The sequence below is a fragment of the Aptenodytes forsteri genome, unplaced genomic scaffold, assembly GCF_000699145.1.
Source record: "Aptenodytes forsteri isolate BGI_AS27 unplaced genomic scaffold, ASM69914v1 Scaffold426, whole genome shotgun sequence".
In the NCBI taxonomy this organism is placed as follows: Eukaryota; Metazoa; Chordata; class Aves; order Sphenisciformes; family Spheniscidae; genus Aptenodytes; species Aptenodytes forsteri.
This window is the reverse complement of record NW_008794010.1, coordinates 1,458,375-1,474,168: the sequence shown is the minus strand read 5'-3', so window position 1 is coordinate 1,474,168 and position 15,794 is coordinate 1,458,375. Positions and strand designations below refer to the sequence as shown.

Sequence of the window (15,794 nt, the reverse complement as noted above, 5' to 3'; positions counted from 1 at the left end):
ACCCCCAGCCGTTACTTAAAAAGATGGGGGGGGAGAGGCCCCGTCGCAGGCGGTGGGGAAGCAGCACTTGGAGGCTTTGCCCCTGTAGGGCAAGGGGTAACAGTAGTTACCCGCTTAAGATTAACTGAAACTGCCTTTGTAACTTATTTTTGCTGGAGATTTTGTGTTGGAGATTCAAAGCAACAACAACAAAAATGCAGTGCCCCTCCCCGTTGCTGTTTTTAATAATTGTAGCCGTGGTGATCATGGTGCCCTTTGCAGAGCAGCCAGTGCCGACCTGTCAGTGGCCGAGTGGTCTGTGGGGGCAGCGGGGGAAACAGCAATGATGTCCCAAGTTTAACTGGCCTTACAAAGCCCAGGCAGGAATAAAAAAAAAAAAAAAAGTTTTAAGAGCATAGTAAAAAAATATATATTGGAAAGAGGTTAACGTCATCTTAACATCAGGTCAGCAGACACAAACTCTGGTGTGATGGCCAGGAAGGCAGGGCAGGGGCAGTAGGGTTTGAGCCAGCTTGTTAAAAGGCAGCCTTTTCTGAGGGCATTCTTTTTTTCTATGTTTCCAGTGTGCTTTTGCATGTGTTTCCTGCTAACTGTAAGGTTTTACAGGATACCTTAAGAGGCCCATCATTATTTGTGACGAGCTGGAATTTGAGATAAAATTATGCCTTCAGTAAATTTAGTATGAACTGAGGGAGACTGCATTTTGTCTACCTCTAGGTAACTTCAATACATTATGGTAATACTATCTATACTTTTCCTTATAAGATGAAGTTTTCAGTTCCCACAAGATTGCCAAACTTTATGTTGTTGCACTGAGGTTTCCATGCCAGCAAGTTTATTTATATAAAATTTTATTCCAAATGTTTCTTCTGTCTCAGAGCACAAGTTTGAGAGATTGGAAACAGGAACATGGTCTTCCTTGTGTCAGTAATGCTTACAATGATTGGTTAAGCAGCTTTAATAACAAAGCCACCGTGGACTCCCTTTCCTTTTGCACTGTTTTGAGTATAGCATAGAAGATTCAAATTTGGACCCACGCATTTAAGATTTTCTTAGTGTTGCATGGCAGGCAGTGCTTGTACAGTAAAGATAATGAACAAAAGGAATGAATTTCTTACCTTGTAAGTTCCTACTGTTTTGGTCTTTAATTGAAAGAGCCCATACTGTTTTATTCTAGGGGATGCTATGTCTCAGTGATAGAATTGGAGTGCCATTTGGACAAAGCGTGTTGGGAGGTCCTGGCACTGAGCTGTGCCAGGTCTCCTCACTAACCTTACTGCAGAAGTTGAAACCAAAGAGTACCAGCCCACCCTTAGCTGTTGTAATTTAATGTGGTGATCAGAATTGCTTTTATTTCTCTCCTGTCTAGAGAGAGCAGCTTCCACTTGCAGATGGTGATAGTGAGAATGGCAGTGACAACGAAGATGAGCAGCCTCAAGTGGTAACACTGAAAAAAGGGGACTTGACTGCGGAAGAAGCAAGGAAAATTAAACAGCAATTCAAAGAGGCCTTACAGTCAAATGAATCAGGTGAATTTCAAACTACTAATTTCTTGCTTTGTATAGCCAAAGAGAGAGAACCCATAAAAGGGAGCTTGATATTTGCTCAGTTTTCTACCCTTTAATACTACCTTTGATTAGTTGTTTTGAATTTTTTGGCTAAATAATTTGGACTTGTGATTCCTAATCTGAAGTCGTTGAGTACATATCCAAGCTGTCTGGCTTTTTATAGTGTTGCAGTTCTGTGCTTCTTGATTGTACATCATCCTACCTCCAAATACCACCTTAAATATTTTTTCTTTTCTTTTTATTTTTTCTTTTTGTTTTTTTGGGTTTTGTTTTGTTATGGTGTGTCATTGTCCTAGTACACAGTCTTTTGACATCATCTGTGATAATTTTTGAACTCAGTTCAGCCAAATTTGATGGTGGAGTGCATGTCTTAAAGGTAATCGTATGAGTTCATGAAAGAGAGTGTCTGGGCAGAAGGGGGACACTCAGGTTAGTGCTTCAGTAGAAATAATGGCAGGTGTGTAAGCTCAGTAACGTGTTCATTTAACTGACTGGTCCATGTTATTACTTGCTTAAAATCATCCCCAGTATGTGTTGTGACGTGCAAATGTGTTAAGCAAAACTCAATGGATTAGTTGAAAATATGACACAATAGTGCCAGCAAACAGCAAGGTATAGAAAAAAATGTTTCTTTGCTACGAAGAATTAGAAAGTTTTATCCAAGTTATTAACCGGCTTTTCAAGAATGGAATGATGGAAGAGGTGTGGGAGGGGTTACTGCAGTTAGACAATAAAGGTGTGAAACTATAGCTGATGAATACAGTTACGTTAAGAATTTCTGTCAGTATTGGTTGACATAAATGCTTTGAGAGTCCAAAAACTTCCATCATCACACAGGGTGTGATGAAATGTAGCTTTACTTTTCTTTTTTGCTGACGGAAGACGTGACAGAGTAAAGGTAGATATTACTGTTTCTAGTGGGAAATGTCTTGACTATTAAGAATACAGAACTGGAACCTCACAAGTATGAAATAGAAAGGTGATTCATAGAAGCTGTGGACCTTTTCCTCGGTTAGCCATTGTGGCTATTTACAAAGGCTGTAAATTGATTTTAGAGAAGATTGAGGGGCTAGCACACGGCTATCAATATGACATCCTTAGCTTCTGTCTTTCTGCCATATGGATTCAAAAATTTCAGGTTTGTGCTGTCCCTATGTAGAAGTATGTGTTAAAATTTAAATGGTAGAAATGGAGAAGTCAAACAACAGTAGTGGGAGAAAATACATTGAGAATCTTACATTTTTGAAAAGCAGATTGATGAAAAATTCTTAATTTTTTATAATGTAGGTTAGCTTGAAACTAAATAAAGCTACTTCTGATTTGTTTCTGCGTGTAGATGTGTATACGTAAGGTGTAACCAGGTGGTGGACTGAGGGCTGTGTTTATGTAATTTGAACTCTGAGAAAATGTATTCAGCTTCCAGCTTACTTCCTGGTCTCTTATTATTGAAGTGTAATGCATGTGCTTGGTGCTGCAGTTTGTAAAGTTGTCACATGATTTCTTTTCAAAAGTGGGATCATCCTCCTAGTATTGGGAGAAATTTCAACCGATTGGAAAGAAATGGCATGATTCTTTCTAAGCATTGGTTTCCTTTTCATATAAGCAACTTGAATTTTGAATGATCACAGTAGGAGGAAAAATGATTTTGTAAGGCTAGGCAACAAGAAGTAGTTATCCATGAGAATCTACTGAGGTGGAGTCCATGCTGGGGAAAAAAGTCCAAAAGAGCTACCAAGTTGAATACACAGTATGAAACGGAAGTGTATGTGAATAGAGTAACTGAACTTCTTTAGTGGAAAAAGACATTCCTAAGACATAATTGTATGTAGTGAGGATGGTAGTATTGAGTCCCTGTAGGGCTTTGGCACCTCTGCTTATTACCCCTTCAGCCCTTCAGTAATAACTTGCATTTGGAGGAGAAAAACCCACAGTACTATGTAGCAGGAGTGTTGAAATTACTATGCTCTGCGGACTGCTGCCCTCTGTTCTACATTATTGTGTTACTATTTGTTCATCTGCCTTTGCTTTTAATATGAGGTCTTGGCCTCCTTTTCCTTTTTTTGGCTTACGGGAATAAACAGGGTAAGTGCTACTATGTTCCTCTGCTATGGAGAGGAGCCGGTGTGAAATTTTTAATGAAGGTGTGGATGACTGTGCTACAGCTTGCTGAAGGCTTTTTTGAATCTTTGTCTGTCTTTGCACTGTCAGTCTGACCTCTAGATTTAAATTCTGATTTCTAGTCAGAGGCAGGTATTTAGACAGCTGGTTACTTCCAGTTTAATAAAGAGAGTTTTGAATAATGTGTTAATTTCTTTTCCTTTTTTGGATAATTGTTGATTCAATTTGGGAATTGATTCAAAATGGGAAGTATAAAGAAGGTTTGATGCTGCATGATTTGATTACACTTCTCATTGCTTTTATTTTTATCCCAGAGTTGAAAGTGAAATTAATTTAAGGGGTACTAGCCTATAATATATTGCCCCAAATCAGATCAGTAGTGAAATTACGTGAAGCTGAAAAGGTAGCAGGGAAGTAAATTTTCCAACTGATAATCTTCCTTTCCACCATGCATCAATGCCGAGGCACTTTGATAGATCATAAGTAATGTGCTGCTAACTATCTGTTGTGGAAAGAAACTGTTAGTTTTTCAAAACATGGAAAGTACTCAGTTTGGAGGTTCTGCCCTCTCCTCTTTTGTATCTGTAGGGATTGTCTTCATTTGAAGGTCCTTGTCTTCAGGCTTTGGTTTGGGATATTGTTCTCGGATCTTCCATATCTCATTTACATCCTTTCTCCTTCATTTGCTTCTATAACCAGTTTGACACTGCTACACTTTTTTTTATTTCAGGCACCAGCAGTTCCTGTGACTTGCATTTTCTTTTATAGATGAGTAGCACTTTTGCATTAATTTGGCAAAAACAGCTGATTAACATCCTAGGTGCACTTAGTTGCCTCCTAAGGCAGAACAAAATTTAGTGAAGCTTGTACATTGGCTTTTGCAAGTATAGTCACAGGGAACTTTTTTTATTTAAGACTGAACCTTTCCTATATGAGAAAACGCCCTTCTGTATTGAAATATTTTTCTCCATGGAAGACTGACTTAGAGGCTTTTTAAAAAGAAGTCATTTGTTTATCAACAGTAATTTTGCTTAATATTTTTATGCAGCATTTTATAAATCGTTACTGTTGGTTCAGAGACAAAGAAAAATGGTCTTATGAGAAATTAAATTTGCACAAAAGACAGCAATTACTGCAAGATACTTTATCCCAACATTCATTATAGTCTATGGAATTTATTTTTCTACTGCTTTTCTAGTTCATCTGGCCTCTGGGACACTGATACATGCAGATGACCAAATTTGGCAGAAGATGTCCTTACTCATTCAAAGTCTTTTAATATTATTCTTGTCTCATTCTATATGCTGGGATTGGGGGAGAACAAGAGAGGGGAGAGGCAAGGAGAATACAGTCCACGCTGTCTTGGGTATCAGAGCTCTTTCCTTAGCTTAAGCAGCTGTTATATCAGATACATATCACAGAGTTCATGCTGCTCTACGTCATGTGAACAGCAGGAATCTAAATCAAAGCCAATTGTACAGTATTTAAGTAACAAAAACTTTCCCAAGTGTCCTTGTAAATGATTGAGACTAAATATCTGAGCAAGACTGGCCTTTTTATCTTCATGATACCAGTGTGCGGAATTCCTGTGGTAAATGCTTCCAAAGGCATGCATAGAGATGGGTGTCCAGAAAGCACTAGAAGGAGCATCTGAAACAGCTGACCTGAACTTCTAACCTTAGAAACCATTAAGAAATTTGCCAGGTTATCTTAAATTTTTTCCAACCTTTATCATTGAATAGACATAGATCTTGAAATATTGTTTGTGCTGCTCCTTCTGTTGTTCCTGCCAGTTTAGTGGAGTTTGTTTCCTGTTGTTGCCTCATTGACCCGTGTGGACAGAAACTGCTGAAAAATGGTGCTGCTAACTACACAAATGACTACTAAATAAAAAATATGGTAAACTGAAGAGCAGTGTTTCTTTTTCAGACCCTCATTTCTACTTCTCTTGTAATACATAACTTGCAATTAAAAGAGAAGAGAAAAATTTCTACACTTGTGGCTTCTTAAATTGATGTCACTTGTGAAGTGAGTTTTCAGCTCAGTGTCTGATTGTGCCCCTCTTAGTCAACCAGTGTGAAGGTTGGTGATCCAGGTAAAAGCAGCAATGACTAAGAACAGTCAGAATTCGAACTGCTAGTGTAGTTTTTTGACTCTCTTATCAGGAGTGGATTTTATTATTTCTCCTGTAATGCTTTTATGCCGGTTGTGTTTTACTTTATGTGTTTCAGTGTGTTTATCAGAAATCCTGCTTTCCATAATTTGTAATTCTGATACAGTCTTTTATCAGGGCTCTGTTTTAAAAACTACCAACACTGAGATTGTTTCTTCAATCTCTTCTTTGCATTGCTTAATACAAGTCAGTTTTTGGAGGTCATCGATAAAAACAAAAAAGACAGCTGACACGTTAAAAGTATGGTAAAATTAGAAAGGATGAGGTGAAGCTTTTACCAGCTGGAAAAGACAATCTTAACAAATCAACACAAATTCTTTCAAAAAGCATAGTCTGTCTGTTCTCCCTCTTTCTACAAGTTGCTTAGGTAAGGCTAGGCCTGCTGTGTTTCTTCATCTGCTTCATTCTTTGTCAAGCACTGCCAACACATCATAGCTCTCTGAAGTTGGCCTGGGCTTCCTGCTGAAAGGAATGTCCTTGAGCATATAATGAAATTTTGACAGTGTTTAACCAGGCCAAGAGTTAAAATCCCTTCCTTTGATGCAGAATGATCTGCAAATAGTATTGAGGCCCTGGAGGTCAGAGCTAAGCTAGTTACCATTTTGGTGGAGTTTTTGAGCTTTGCTCTGTTTATACACTGTGCTTATTAAGAGTTTAAATTCATATTGCAAAGATACCTATCAGTTTCTCTATCTGGTAGACAAGATGAAATGATTTTGTGCCGTTCACAATGTGGGTAGCAGGAGACTTGGGGGTAAAATTGAAATTTCTGACTCCCATTTTTACATGGAGTATGAGTAAATAGTTGTTTATCTGATTTTTTTTGTAGATATGCTTTTGTTAGGTTTTTAGGGGTTTGGTTTACTCAATTTACCATTCTATGAAAAGGTAGTAATTGCTCTTTAAAAGAGTGTCCAATGAGGTTTTTTGATGCTCCTCATGCTTCTGCAGTAGCTGGTTGCTTAGAAGTCCTATTTCCACAGCTGTACTGGTACTGTATACAGTCTGTGTGCTGACTGGCTCAAGTATATAGACAGTTGGGTCTGCTTATAAGTGAAATTTTTCTTAAAGATGCATTTTTTTTTTCCAGAATTTGGCTTATATCATATGCCTCGGATCTTGTTTAAGTTAGAAGATCTGGTTTTCCAAATAAACACTGTAGTTAACCAACAATTAGTAAGGGGAATTATTTTATATTTCACTTCAGAGCCCAAAAATGGAGGCAGTTATGTGGAAAAATATTTTGGATTTGGAATTTTTAATCCAGCTTCTGGGAAAAATGGTACATAATGCATTTTAATTGGTTGGGTGTGATATGTTTTCAGAAATAGTTATTTTTCTCTGCCAGAATTTACCGTAGGCACTTCCTAAACTTCTCTATCCCATGTACAGCATCTAAACATCTAAGCTTTCCATGCAGAATTCACAACAGATCCATTGACAACTATGCTTATATCTACAGTTTATTATTGCTGGTAATTCCGTGTAACTATAATGCTTTTCTAATGCACCAGTACTGAAATATTTTCCCAAAACCTGATTAGTTATTTTCTGCATAGTAGTATTCTCTCATAAACTACTGCAGAAGCGTGCATTCTGTAGAAGTCACTGACAGAATTGGTGCTTAGTTTTTCAGGCTAGTTTCTTCTTAAAAAGGGTCTGTGAAAGGAATTATAAGTGAAGTTTCCTAATGAGGTTGATAGTCTTAATTTGTACCACACAACCCTTAAGGCACCAGATTTAATAGTTGTATTGTTTGGAGTATGCACTGAAGAGTGTTTCAGCCAGTGCTATGCATGACAACACCAAAATGTTAAGTCTTCTGCCATAATGCTTAGGGATTGAGGAAAGAATTCATGCTAAAGACAAAAGATATCTATTGCTTATAATTAAATAGCACATAATCTTGTTAAACACATGAATATTGTTAGGAAATTTCTGTTGAATAATGAATTTCACAAAAGTACTTTAGGGAAAATATCTTGCACATAACCTATGATTCTTTAACATCCTGTCACATATACATTATAAAAATTGCAAACTACTGCAGCATGAGCCTTTGTGTCTGATTCATGACTTTACAATTCCACTTTTTTTTCCAGAAATATTGCCTTGATGCTGTTACTTGTGCAGTAGCTTTCCTCCTCTGCCTGATAATCCTGGAAGGGACTTCCCTTGTTTTTAAAAATTTTATTTGCTCTAGTACATGCAGAGGAGCAGAATTAGTCAGTTGAAATATTTTGGTGATTTTGCAGATCCAAAGAAACCCTAAAACTTTCATCCTATATGATAATAAAAGGCAGGTTTATGACCATGTAATCTTTTTAGCTGTCTCAGCAGGACAGGGTATATTAGAAGAAAAAGAAAAGCTTTGTCTTGTATATGTGCCATTTTGATCTTTAAAGTGATACCATAATTCTGAAATAAGTGCATTTGTTGTCATGGATTTTACAAATAGTGAAGTGGAATTAGAAGATCCGATGAAGTTGTCCTCTCCATTTCAATAAGGATATGTGGCTGGATTGCGTGGGAAAAGCTCTACTGCTCACAGTCTCTTCTAAAAGTTAAAGCTCTGGTTAATGAGAACCATTTCTAATAGGAAATGCAGGAGAACTGTCTTCAAGGGCTGGTTTCCAGCAAGGAGAACTGTCTTCAAGGGCTGGTTTCCATGGAGCAGATGTGTGTGCATGAAGGACATTCATTGATACAGACTTTGTGGCCAAAAAATACATTTTCATGATTGTTGTATTCTATCAGAGGTCTCGCTGATCTTGGTCCTGGGGAAAAAGAAAAGATAATGGTGAAGGTCTGTATGTGTGTGTGAACATGTGCAGATGAGTTCTGATTTTACTCTCTTTGTTATAGATGGTGAATCAGAACCTGCTGATGGAAAAATTATGTTCAGGAAACCAGCCAAACGTTCATCAGAGAAGTTTTTGGACTTCAATGTAAGTTCAAGTAAGAAGATGAAAGAGGCAAAGAAAACGAAGAGAGAAGCAACTACTCTTCAGAGTACAGCTAAGCAAATAAAAAATAGCAGTCTCCTCTCGTTTGATGATGAGGAAAATGATGATTAGGAGTTGTATTTTTTTGTATTTTACTTACCCTTCTAGGGATCTGAGTAAGATTGAGTGTTTTCTTAGAAATTGAAGTATGGTATCTGAGTCTTCTCTTACTTCGTTATAGTCCAACTAGAGAAACATAGTATAAAACTAGCAAGAGCTAAGTCTTTGCTGTTCAGATGGAACTGTATGAACAGTATGTCATGTCTTTATTTTAAGAGAATTTAACCATGTATGTAAAAGCTATTTGAGGTCACAAACGAGTAGCAAAATATACCTGTACGTATCCAGCTTATATAATTTTCAATCAATACATTTTAAAATGTCCTCCATTACTAAAAATGCATTTCCTCTCTATTTACTGACCTTAGTTGACAGTTGTGTGTTTTTTACCTGTTATTGTTGACTTGACATTCAAAAGAGAGAGACTTCGTTGCTGTGGAACAGAGACTGAACTTTTCTGTCTCATAGCTTAACAAAAGTTTGCACTAACTTTTGCATGTGTGGTTTGGCAGATTAGCTCTTTGCAGAGCCCTTGCAGTAAGTGAGCCTGCAGTTGCTAAAATCATGTAGCCTTAATCCTGTCTTTGGTGAATGCAGTCTAAGAAGCATCACATTCATTTGGATTGATTGTGCTAGCAAGATACGAAAATTTTGATTGTAGTTGATGGTATCAATTAATGCAAAAGAAAGATGCCTAAACCCTTGGAGATTGTGCACTTTGGTTATCACACTGATGGGCTCACTGGTTTGGTGGTGGGAGTTCTTTTAAGTATATTTGTTCCAGTTGGCTACATGTGTGTTCATAATTATTTGGGATCTCAAACAGCTTATTTAAAAAAATGTATTTCATCTTTAAGCTGTGGAAAAGCATTATTTCGGTTTTCTTCAAGTAGGACATTGTAAACAGGAAATTTAAGTCAAGAAATGTTATAGCTGTGATAGACAGTTTTAAAATTTTTCAGTTGCCCATGCACAGTACACTGAAAGTGACCATTTCTGTACCATTTATGTAACAGGATGTGCTGAAATTCAAAATAACACTGAGAGATGATGGAATTGGGGAGAACAAGGTGGTGGAAATGGGACTAGTGACTTTGAAATTATTTGGAAGTGTGGTGTATTCTGTAACCATACTTAAACAAGACCTGAGACTGCTGCAGAATTACAGGGTACAAGGCAATGAAACCAGTTCTGCTGCTGCGTGACAGGACATTCAAAATTACTTGGGCTGTAAAGCTTCATTGAGGAGCAAATTTGAAGTTGCTGTGTGAAACAGCTGGTTTTAGTTTGTTAATCTGGTATTAAACAATAAATTATGTTTTCTGTAAATGGTCCAAAGATATTTTAATGAAAATTTCAGTGCATAAAATGGGATTTTTTTGTCACCTGATGATGAAGCCTCTTATGACTGCTACCTGTCTCCATACATACCAACTTCCTGCAGCATAAGATCAGATGCAAGTCTGCATACTATTTCACACTAATTATGTGAGTGCATGTTACCCTGATTTTGAAAATGAATAGATCTGTTGTCCTTTCAGAAAATTAAAATCAGACCTACAAATGGATATTAAAGTCATGTTGTAGCACTGGTCTGATATTAGAACTGCCAGAGAGGTGCAGTGTGACAGCCTGATTATTCCTGTGAGGACATGTTACATTTGTAAATACATCATTTGTCTGTATTCTGCATATATAAAAAAGAAAATCAAATGTAGGAAGAAGAAATACAGAATCAAATGTTCCCAGGGATTAATCGTTCCATTTATTTTGTATACTTAAAACTTGTTTGAATCCATTAAAAAATATGTATATACACCCATGAGAAATCTTGTAGCATTATGGTATACTGAAGGAATATTTGGGCATATTTCAACAACTGAGTAAACACTCTGACTTGCTGAGACTCATTTGAAAGAATGAATTAACCATTGACTGCTTACTTAAACTTTTCTGGTTCTGTTTGTCAGCACAAAAATATATTTGCTTACGTTTTTCTTGCACAGCCTGAAAGCTTTTCACTTTAGCTGTGAGGCAGTTTAGGAGACATGGCTATCAAGAGAGAAATGCTTGCCAAGGATCAGAGGGAATTTGGATTTACCTTAAAATTAGAGGGGGCCTCCCAAATATGCAGTTGATTTGGCATGTTCAAAATAAGATTGAGGTCTTGTTTGAATCTGGTTAGTAATTGCATTTAAACAAAAAATACTATTTCTAGTGAAAGACTTGTGAGACTGAAGTCCAGTAAAAAGAGGGTTACCTCAAAACATTGGGTGCAGTACTTTTGCTTAATCATGCTCCTTGCCCTACAACTTCATGACAGATGTCTGGAATGCAAATAAATTAATTGGGTTTACTTGGAGATAAGATAATGAAAGGCATGTTGTTCTTCAGGCAACACACTAGGGGAAAGAAAGGTGGATACAGAAACCCAGTTTCTTTCCTTTATTGTGACTTTGATTTGTAGTGCTCTGACCAGGAGGAGACCTTTGTATTCATTGTATTTCACTCCCAGTTCACTTAACAATAACTAATTGGATATATTTATTAAGAGGTGTGAGTGATGCACAAAAGCATTTTAGTCAAGTAGTCATGTGAAAATTCAGTGTTCCTAATGTGACACACCAGGAAAATTACACATGCCATCAACTCCCTATGAAACCTGTGACTAAAGAGAACAATTACTTGTTCATTTAGGAAAGAAATGTGAAACTGTCTTAAGCAATGACCTGCCTTAAGCAATGGGTCATGGAAAAATAATCTCAAGAACTTTCTAATACAGGGGAAGCCAAAGTGAGCACATGGAACATGGGGCTAGGACTGGAATGGACAATTTTCCTGGCTTTTTCTTTCTCTCTCTCTTCCTTGCCCCCATCCCCACTCCTTTTCCCCTCCTGTATTGGGAAATGTATATGTATCTTTTTTTTTTTCTTGTGGTGTTTGCTCAGCTAAGCATGAGAGAAGCGCTGTGGAGGAGCAAGGTGAAAGTAGCTGTGGCCTGTTACCTAATATGGGAATCTTGTACAGTTTTTATTAATACAATCTTTGACATTTCCCAGTTCATTAAGACTCCAAAACATTTATTGATGGTGGTGGTAGTTCTCGCTCTTCTTAGCTGAGCAATAAGCCAGAACAAACCTGGTGAACTGTAGTAGCATTGCAGCAATGGTTGCTTATGGTGGAGGCTTTTTATGTTGCAAAGGTGCTTGGATGTCATCAGGAAAGGTGAGATGCTCTGTCACCTTTCTTTCTTTTGAAGAAACAGGATCTTTCTCTAGGTGTTAGGAATCAAGGTGAATCATCAAGAATGCTGCATTATTGAGGTAGAAATTGCAAAGACATGGGACAGAATGAGCAAGAAAATGCACGTGTGGGAAGGTGGTCCAGGAGTTCCTACCCTCGCTTATATTTCTAGCCTGTCTGATAAGGTTAATTTTTCTCAAATAAAAACAAATTTGTTGGACTGCAAATGGTCATTTCATTGGCCTAAACAGGAAGGTCAGAATTCTATTCTGATAGTTTTTATGTCCGGCACTTTTCCAGGAAATATCATTTGGAGGATCAAAGGCTGTGTTTTGCAGACACTGAATGCAAGAAGCCTGTATTTAGCTGTTTTAATTACACCTTTTTTTAAGTTTCGTCACAGGACTTAATGTCTTTTTTTACAGTGCTTCAGTATATAATCCTGTTAGGAAGCTGCAGATTTATAATGAAGCAGGAAGTAGCAATGTCATCATTTCAGCTGATTGTTTCCCTTGTGCTGTAGTGTATTAACTAAGTAATGCTTCACTTGGCTGTGTAGAGCCAACTGCATTCTCAAGGACATCAGACATGTCTGAAGATGAGTCATTACATTTGGTACAGCACAAGAGGTATGATATGCAGGCTCAGCAAGTGTTTGTCCATTGAAGTTGGTTAATAACCTATAGCCCTCTACTGTGGCAAGATGCCATAAATCAATCCTTTGTGCATTCAGCAAACAAAGGCTGGTGTATCAACTGCCTCTTCAGTATCATCCCTTTATTCCCATTCCTAGAGCGAGGTGTTAATCTGCAAAGAGATTTTTCATGTTGTGGGACACCCCCCCCCCTCTCCCCCCCTTCCTTGAGAGCATTCCTCATCAGGAAAGGTGAGATGCTCTGTCACCTTTCTTTCTTTTGAAGAAACAGGATCTTTCTCTAGGTGTTAGGAATCAAGGTGAATCATCAAGAATGCTGCATTATTGAGGTAGAAATTGCAAAGACATGGGACAGAATGAGCAAGAAAATGCACGTGTGGGAAGGTGGTCCAGGAGTTCCTACCCTCGCTTATATTTCTAGCCTGTCTGATAAGGTTAATTTTTCTCAAATAAAAACAAATTTGTTGGACTGCAAATGGTCATTTCATTGGCCTAAACAGGAAGGTCAGAATTCTATTCTGATAGTTTTTATGTCCGGCACTTTTCCAGGAAATATCATTTGGAGGATCAAAGGCTGTGTTTTGCAGACACTGAATGCAAGAAGCCTGTATTTAGCTGTTTTAATTACACCTTTTTTTAAGTTTCGTCACAGGACTTAATGTCTTTTTTTACAGTGCTTCAGTATATAATCCTGTTAGGAAGCTGCAGATTTATAATGAAGCAGGAAGTAGCAATGTCATCATTTCAGCTGATTGTTTCCCTTGTGCTGTAGTGTATTAACTAAGTAATGCTTCACTTGGCTGTGTAGAGCCAACTGCATTCTCAAGGACATCAGACATGTCTGAAGATGAGTCATTACATTTGGTACAGCACAAGAGGTATGATATGCAGGCTCAGCAAGTGTTTGTCCATTGAAGTTGGTTAATAACCTATAGCCCTCTACTGTGGCAAGATGCCATAAATCAATCCTTTGTGCATTCAGCAAACAAAGGCTGGTGTATCAACTGCCTCTTCAGTATCATCCCTTTATTCCCATTCCTAGAGCGAGGTGTTAATCTGCAAAGTGATTTTTCATGTTGTAGGACACCCCCCCCCTTCTGCCCCCCTTCCTTGAGAGCATTCCAGAGGCAGCAGTCACAAGGGTAACCATTAAAACCAGGGGAGAAACACCACAGGATTTTACATGAGTGACTGCAACCTCCTGTAGACTTCCTCAAGATTTTGAGAACCTATAGAATCTCAGAGCCAGCCCCTGGGAAGTAACTTCCTCCTGGGGAAAACGGATGGGACCAGTCAGGAAAATTACAGAAGATTGAATTCTACGGTGTTTACCCCACTATCACTTCTTATTTTTTGTTGGAGGTAAAGCAACAGCTGGCAAAAGCAGTTTTTCCTCTATCAGGAGATGTAAAGTGGCTTTGGTGCTATTCCAATCCATATGGCAAAGGATTCCTTTTCCTTGACTCCTGTGGCAGTCCTCAGTGCGATGCCTGATTAATTAAGGCCATGGGCAAGAGGGAGCTACCTTGTAATAGGCAGAAGTTATTAGAGGAAGGTGTTGTCAAGCCTCCGTGGGGTAACGGTGATCACTGCACACTTTTAGTTTTGATATCATAAAAGAGTTGTTCCCTTAGGGACAACATAGTAACAACGAACTTTAAAAGGGCAGATTATAAAACTATGAGGAAAATGGTTAACAGCAGGCTGAAGGGCAAAGAGAAGTACTTAAAAACCATAGAGATCTGCCTGGAGGCTATTTAAGAACATTGTATTAGAGGCGCAGATGGTTTGCATACCTCTGAGCAAAAACATAGCGTATGAGGAAGAATGAAACTCACAGGGTTATGCAGGAGAAAAGCGTGAGTATAGAAAGGTTGAAAGCGCATCCCTTAAAAATGACGACTGTCTGAATGACAGACTAGGAAATGTTATCAGGAGAGTGGAAAGAGCTGGAAAGTGTCAGTGCTAAGAAAAAGACTATAGCAGCTGCTGCCTTTGGATCCCTGGGATGAAACACCAAGAAGAGTGATTCTGATAATGTTCTGAGCACTTTGCCTTTGAAAACTGGGCTACTCCAGATGAGACTTCACCAGAAAAACAAGGATGCTCTTAATCTGAGTTGGCTAGCACAAACCAAAATCTCAATAAAGCCAAAGCAGTCTGCCATTTTAATGTGTGACTAGGCCAAATTTAAGAGTAAAGGAGCCCATTCAGACATAGTTTCTCTATACTAGGACTTTAATTTCACCTTGTGTTAGATTCAGTGCCAAAAATGATGTTTTTAATCTTTGCCAAAGAAAGTAGAGATTAAAAAAAAAAATCAAAGACTCCTAAAAACTCTAATTTTAGTGAAAGCAAAAAGTTTACATTTGTTCTGGTACAGCTCTGGGCCGAGAGGGAGATTATCTGATAAGTATGTAGTGAGGTTTGCAGAGCTTTTTTGCACCAAAGTGTGATTGGGCAGATGCAGCATTTTGTTGTCATGTATCTGAGAACAGGAACACACTGATTATAGATTAGAAGGGGAATACTTCAAGTATCACAAATCTGATGATATGTGCAAAAAAAGTGTCCTTGTGAAACCAATGAAAGTTATTTTCTGGTTTAAAACCAAGGAAAGGCAAGGGAAGGCTGGAACAACTATTTTGGCAATAAAAATTTGATGCACACAGTCTCAGTGGGACTACAGCCCTGGCATCTAGGCTATTTTATTCTGCCCTGTTAAATTGAAACAAACAATTCAGCTGCCCGAGTCTCTTCTCCTCTGACATGCCAACTATCTCGAGAGAAGAGATTAAGCATTGTTCTGATCAGTGCCGCAGCAGCAGTTTTATAATTTAAGGGCTGCATAAAATTTATGGAGCACTGAGAAGAGCTTAAATCAATTTTATGATTTTCATAAATTATTGCAGGCAGATGATGTTTGTGTAGAAAGCCAGTGATGTTTGAGCTGTTTATCCAATGGACAACAA

General features: G+C 38.0%; 1 protein-coding gene across 2 annotated transcripts in view; it reads left to right on the top strand.

Moving 5' to 3' along the window:
* The window catches only part of KIAA1143 (KIAA1143 ortholog), a 13,790-nt gene extending 316 nt beyond the window's left edge, over positions 1-13,474 (top strand). The window contains exons 2-5 of one of the 2 annotated variants that reach the window (XM_019474896.1): positions 879-885; positions 1,286-1,298; positions 1,372-1,529; positions 8,725-10,746. In XM_019474896.1, the coding sequence (XP_019330441.1) occupies positions 879-885; positions 1,286-1,298; positions 1,372-1,529; positions 8,725-8,936 (390 nt within the window). In that variant the 3' untranslated portion in view covers positions 8,937-10,746. Of the gene's footprint in view, positions 1-878; positions 886-1,285; positions 1,299-1,365; positions 1,530-8,724; positions 12,150-13,053 lie in introns of those variants that run through there. The other variant, XR_002086347.1, reaches the window with a different exon arrangement.
* The last annotated feature ends 2,320 nt before the right edge of the window (positions 13,475-15,794 follow it).